The 7,071-nt window shown below is 28.1% G+C and overlaps 1 protein-coding gene across 1 annotated transcript; it reads right to left on the reverse strand.

The window, feature by feature from the left end:
• Positions 1-448: 448 nt before the first annotated feature.
• Positions 449-1,534, reverse strand: LOC130981032 (uncharacterized). Its single transcript, XM_057904671.1, has 3 exons — positions 1,181-1,534; positions 1,031-1,139; positions 449-813 (listed from the first exon to the last, which is right to left on the reverse strand). The coding sequence occupies exons 1-3, from the start codon at positions 1,532-1,534 to the stop codon at positions 449-451; spliced, it is 828 nt and encodes a 275-aa protein (XP_057760654.1).
• Between the last annotated feature and the right edge of the window lie 5,537 nt (positions 1,535-7,071).

The raw sequence follows: 7,071 nt of genomic DNA on the forward strand, positions 1-7,071 counted from the left end.
ATAGCAAATATAGTAGCAAATTTAGCAAATAAATATAACATCAAGTTTAAATCATAACTCAAAAGTCATAAGCAAGCCATAAAATAGAAGACATAAAACATAAAAATTATAAACCATCTACATTCTAGCTCTCATCAAATTCATCCAAATTAACACGATTATTATCGTGTCCTTCTACCCCCTCATCATCCTCTGATTCAGTATCATTGAATTGAATCTCCTCTTCTTGTTCTTCTTCATTTTCAGAATCCTCTTCATCTTCAAATTCTGATTCTTCTTCCTCTTCCACAATTACTGCTTTTCTTTTTTCTTTTTTTGAAGCCTTAGACCCACTTGGTCCACCCTTTGTACCACCTCTTGCAGTTGCAGGTTCTTTTCTTTTTCTATTTTGTTGTTTTCTAGTATATGTCGTAGGCTCATGTCCTTCCATTGCTTCAAAAACAAGGTTCTAACTCAAACTGTTGTAATCTTGATAAACCAAATCAGCATCATCATCCATATTATCATCATCTCGAAAGGTGGCAGTCCTAATTTCTCCCACTAACCACTCATTACACTCATCAATGTCATTGAGTGCAATAGGGTCAACTTCATCTTTAAGGTTGTACCTCTCGATAAGTTGTTGGTTATACTTTATGAAGACCAAGCTTTCTATCCTTTCATGATCAAGCCTATTTCTTTTCTTAGTATGAATATGCTCAAATATACTCCAATTGCGCTCACATCCAGAAGCACTACAAGTCAAGCTCAAGATCTTGATAGTAAGGTCTCGCATGTTTGGAGCTTCATGCCCATATGTTCGCCACCAAAATGCTATAAAATTAAAATAAATTTATCTAAGCCTTTAATCGAACTAAATTTATAAAGTTTTGTAAAATTTATAACAATCTTACCGGGTGAAATCTTTTTCCTCTGAGATTTTGCAAAGGATGATCCAAAAAGTCCATAGCCGGCCTTATATAGTGTTTGCTCCTCCAATATCTTCTCTTGCACAGCTATATTTGGCACCAATCTAGTGATGCACTCAAACCATCCTTTGTAACTTCTAAATCCAATTCAATGCGAGGATTATCATAAAACAACTCCAGATTCAGAAATGACCAGTTGCATGCAACCGACCATGAAGTTGGCAATTCCATCTGTTGTCAACGATTTCAAAAACTTTAGAATATTTGCTCACATCATTAGAAAATGTTTTCATGATACATTCCTTTGCCTTCTCCATTGCTTCATATATATAACCCGTTGGCGGCTTCTTCTCCCCATCAACAAGTTGAAGCACCCGAACAAGAGACCCCATGATCTTAAGGGTGTACTTGACATGATTCCAAAAGGAGGGCCTAATAACAACCTTTGTTGCCTCCCTTCCCTTTGCCTCCCTTGACAACTTATTCCTTACCCACTCATCCAAAGCGAACATTCTTCTTAGATTTCCTTTCTCCTCATAAAGCCTTTCCAAAGAGAGAAATGAAGTGGCAAATCGGGTGACTGCATGCCTCACCAATTCCTTGTCATTTGTGAATTGTCTCAACATGGATAAAGTGCTAGAGTGGCTATAAGTGAAGCTAACCAAAAAAATGATACTTTTTATGGTTTTTTGGATTAACGGTAACTTTCTAATGTCTTCAAGCATCAAATACAAACAATGGGCAGCACACGGAGTCCAAAATAAATTCGGTCTTTTCTCCATAAGCAACTTAATGTTAGAGGGGAGGCAAGTTCTATGAGAAGGGGGCAAGTTATGTGAGAAGTCCAATGGATTTAGTTTTATATTAAATTCTTCTCTTTTAATCTGCAGGCATTTCCTATTTACCTTGATAAAATTTTTGATCCTCTTGTTATTGTTGTTATTTTATTAGTAACTTTTGTTCTAGCTATTAGAGAGGTAAAATACTTTTTCAACGCATGATTTTTGTCATACTCAAACATTTTGATCTTGACATTGAAGAACTAATGGTTTCAATACCTTTTGGCTTAGGTTATCCCTCAAGCTATATGCTCAAGATATGGACTCTATGTTGGCTCAAATTTTGTGGTACTTGTACCATTGTATGTGTACTGATGATAATTCGTTTTCCAATTGCATACCCTATTGAAAAAGTATATATTATGATTCTTTAAACATGTTAGCTTCTATTTCTAATAAGCATTTTGTAATCATTATCATTTCAGGTATGGGGAACTACATGGTCTCAATAAACAAGAAATAGCTAACAGATATGGAAAAGAGCAAGTCCATGAGTGGCGCAGAAGCTATGACACACCTCCTCCGAATGGAAAAAGTTTGGAAATGTGTGTTAAAAGAGAAGTTGCCTATTTTAGAGACCAAGTAAGTGAAAGTTTAATTGTGATGTTATATGTGCTATACTGAGTAACTTAACACTATATGTGTTAGACAAGAAGTATTTGGTTTGATACATTGCATGGTTGAATTTTTGTTGGGGTTGAAGTGATCATTTCACACTGTATGGTTTAATATATTGACAAGAATTATTGATATTGAGAATTTTTTTATATATAGAGTTATGTCTTATATTAAGGAATTGTATTATAAAAGATTTAGTTTTTAAATTTTGATATTAAAAAATAAATTTTAATTTGAGAGTATGTAAATGAGATGAGATTAATGAATGATTTGAAATTAAAAATAAATAAATAATTATAGGGTTTGTTGAGGGTTGAAAATCTCACAAAATTGTTATTTTTTAAAATTAAAAATCAATTTGTGGGAGTTTTAAACTACCACAAAAGTGACTTAAAATTGTCACAAAAGTCCAATATAAAACACCCACTAAACACACATAAAATACCCCACTAAATAGATTGTGGAGGTTTTTAAAAATCTCCACAAAAGACCTCGTGGCACTTCAAATTTTGGGGATTTTGGAAACCGCATGAACAATTTAGTGGGGGTTATAAACCTCCACAAATAAGTGAAAAAACTGCCACAAATAAACAAAAACCTTGTAGTGTGTGTCACTAGATATTTTTCTTTATAATTAAAATAAAATTTTCTTAACTTCTAAAATTAACAAACTTCTTCTTTCATTCTTCTTCTTTATCTTTTTCTCTTTCTTTTCTCTCATTCTCTATTTCTCTCTATTTTTTTTTGTTGTACAAAAATTAAAATTAACAATAACATAATATAATTTAAATAAAGAATATTATTATATGCATATTTTTTATTTAGTTTTAAATTTTTACTGTTTATTTTTTTAATTTATATTTTTATTTCTTTTCTTTTAATATTTATTACATATAATTTAAAAAAATACTAATATTGTGATTAAAAGTTAGAATTAATATTCAATTATTTTTAAAAATAAATTTAAATTAATTTTATAACTATCAATATAAATTTATTTTATGCTAATATCTAATTATATTTTTATATATAGAGAAAAAAATATTATTTTATTTTAAATAGTAAGCATAAAAATTAATTATTTCTATTTATGCAACAGACTTTTTAACACCTAATCAAATATAAAAGTAAATACGTTAAATTCTTTCAAATTTAAGATAACCAATGTTAAATTAATTATTAGTAAAAATTTAAACTCTTTTATATGAAAATAATAACTAAAAAATTTATTATTTATTTTTTTTTTATCTACAAAGACCTTGATTTTTTTAGATGATAGGAACTTTTATCCCTTATGATTTTTTTATAAAACTAGTTTAATGCTATAAACTTTTTGTACCATAATCTATAATGTGAAGAGTGACATAATTTTAAAAAATTTATAATTCTATAATATTATTATGGATAAGAATATTAATATAATTACTAATTTTTAAGCACATTAAATCTTACCAATACGGTTGACTAGAAAATTCTATTAATTCTATTTTTTTTATAGACAGAAGTAACCCTTGAAAAACAAACTAACTAAAAAGATTTGGTGACTATCTTTATTCCAAAATAATAGTTATGAATCATGAGATAATTTAACATAATAGTTATGTATCAATATCATGATATAAATAAGATTCTGAAAATTGAATCGATCGTCAAACTAATTCTAGCTACTAGTTTATCGGTTAAAAAATTCAATTGATTCAGCTGTATTTCAACTGAAATAACTATATTATCAAAAAAATATATAAAGATATAAATAAACAAATAAAAAGATGATAGTGTAGATTTTAAAAATACACACATTAAACGTACTATATGAAAATACTGAGAAAGAAAAACCTAAAAAATATATTAATCAAATTAAATTAAATATGCAAATCTAACAATGGGTTAGACTAAATGTTGGGAATAAATAGTATGACTATAATTCAATTAATTATGTGTTAAATAATTTGTTATTGTTATTATATTAAAATGTTAATATAATGAGGTCCTTGATTAAATTTAGAGATTTATCATTGTGATAGTGATCATAATATTAAGAGATAAATCTTTTATAATTTAATTTAAATTATTCTTGGTAATAAGATTATATATTAAAAAGGACATTATAATTCGGAAAGATCAATATATATATATATATATATATATATATATATATATATATATATATATATATATAAATAATGGTCTTCGTTAGATGAAGATTAATAGATCTCATTTATTAAATTATATATATAGATGGTGCATATAGAGACATGACCATTGAACTGACTCAATTTGAGAATTCCTAATGGTTATAATTACCGCATATTTGTCAATAGGATATTCTCAAGATGATCATGGTAATAGACTTTCCTTTGACTTACGACTATCATAGTAATTGACAATATATTTATTATACTTTAATTCCGGACACCTAATACGCTAGGGTGCTAGTTGAATGGATATTGGATATGATTTAAATACTTGTAGAATTAATGATTATTCAATAAATAATTCGTCAACCCTCGATAAAGAGTTTGAGCACTATGATTATAATGACTGAGATGAATATATAAAACCTTGGCCAAGGGGATTGAATGAATGAAGAAATGAGTTTCTTAAGTTATTCACAGTTCATTATAATAATGGTAACAAGTTAGAGTTTGACAATTAAACCATACTCTAAGGGTTAACCAAGAGCTAGAAAAATGGAAGGAATTATACTTTGTTCTTCTAAGGTTCTTAGTAAAAATATATTACTTCATACTATCGGGTCGGTGAGGAGTGTTGCTAGATGCCAGCCTTGATTAGTAAATTTAGTATGACTAATTTACTACTCGCATATTATTGAATCTATGGGGTCACACACTAACGAGTGTTCTAATCTTTGCTGTAGAATTATTTAATTATTATTTTGATTTGATCAAATAAATAATTATATTAATTCAAATGGAATATTATTATATTCTTTGCTAGTGCCAAGAATATAATAATAATATGATAATTGAGAATATTAAATGAGATTTGAGAATAATTAGTTATTCTATTTCCAAATTTGAATTTTGAATTTGGATGAGATCCTAACTGATTCTGTTTTGAATTGAGTTATGATAACTTAAAATAAAAATATATGATTTAAATTTGAATTGAGATTCAAATTTAAAATCAGTAACAAATCTCATACTATATATATGTATACCAAGAATAGAGGAATAAGAGATGAGAAGTTTTATTCCTTTACCTTCACACACATAAACGTATGTGAGCCTAATTCTTGGAGAAGAATTTTATGGCGTGCAAAGAGTTGCAAGAGGTTTTTTAATTTAAATCAGATATCCATTGGTCAAAGAATTGGCAACAAAGATTGATCTTGGTGTGAATACGCATAGCACCTTCGTACAATCGAAGGAGAAAATGATTTTTACTAGCGTACATAGGTATTTAGATCTGATCTATATATTTTATATTATTGGAATAAAGTTTAAACACAAAATAAATCTTTAAAATTATTTTCTTTTCTTTTGCTGCGTATTATGAACACATGATAATCTTACACTAAATTCTATGTTTATAATAAATGCAATTAGCTTAAGATCCAAGTGAAGACAATTTAGGATTTTGGTATTTTATAGTTAAATTATTATTACGATGAAGTACCATAGTTTCCTTTATCCTTTTATTTTTTTTTGTCTCGTCAATGCCGTTTTAATCCTCATATTTCTCTTCCGTTGTTCCTCTTAACATTTCTCACCTCATATTTTTTCTTCTTGTGTTTCTTTATCTCATTTCACTAGTGGTTATTCTTTAATTTATGAATGGCAAGAACTCGTCTCTTCGCTATTTCTCATCCTTGACTACCATACTTTGTTCACTATTGTTTTTGCCATCCTTCTCTCTCTGGTAGCATGAGGGGCAGATAATAGATGGCAGTGATGGTTTAAAATACAAAAAAAAAAAAAATCACGGAAAAGGAGAAAAAAAGGAAACAATGGCTGTTGGCAAATAGCCCGTGGCAGAGAGAAGGAGAAATAGTAAAGCATTGACGAGCTAAGGTTGGATTTTTCTTTCTTGGACACGTTGAACAACATCATTTTGGACTCCTCTTCTTTTATGATCATTTTTTTTTGGACACATTGTACGATGTCATTTTGGACTCCTCTTTCTTCTTTTGTGTTTCAATTTCAAGAATTGTCGAGTTATGCTTAGATGTTGACTATGGGTCAACCGACTAATTTTTCCGCTCCAAATTCTGTTCTTATTTTAAGTGATTATGCACCCTAATCGAAGCAGATTAGGAACTAGTTTCTACTCTTTTAGTTTGATTCTGATTTAATAATTATATTATATCAAGAATGCTAGGAGAAAAATGAATCCAAACCATCAAAAAACAAAAAACTAAAACACATAATATGTAATAGTTGTAAGACCCAAAATCTTTGAAAAGTCTTATTATGATCAAGTCTCAAATCCTACAGTTATTTATAGCCTTAATTTTGGAGATTTATTTTATTAAAGATAATTAAAGCAAGTTTTGATTTATTGGATTTGAGATGAGTTATGATTATTATCCAATTTTATAATTATTGGGTTATTTTCTATATTTAAATTATAAAGTTGATAGTTATGAAATAATAAGGATTTTTTTATGATATGGACTAAATAATCAATATTTTAATATATTGATGTTGCTATTTTGGAAAATAGAGAAATTAATTATATTATTT

The sequence above is a fragment of the Arachis stenosperma genome, chromosome 5, assembly GCF_014773155.1.
Source record: "Arachis stenosperma cultivar V10309 chromosome 5, arast.V10309.gnm1.PFL2, whole genome shotgun sequence".
Taxonomy (NCBI): Eukaryota; Viridiplantae; Streptophyta; class Magnoliopsida; order Fabales; family Fabaceae; genus Arachis; species Arachis stenosperma.

Excerpts from the sequence above, each read along its gene's own strand:
- LOC130981032 (XM_057904671.1), bottom strand. The coding sequence starts at position 1,534 with ATGTTGAGACAATTCACAAATGACAAGGAATTGGTGAGGCATGCAGTC. Across the intron at positions 1,140-1,180 it reads TGAAAACATTTTCTAATGAT|ATGGAATTGCCAACTTCATG; the intron begins GTGAGCAAATAT and ends CGTTGACAACAG. Across the intron at positions 814-1,030 it reads TTTAGAAGTTACAAAGGATG|CATTTTGGTGGCGAACATAT; the intron begins GTTTGAGTGCAT and ends TTAATTTTATAG.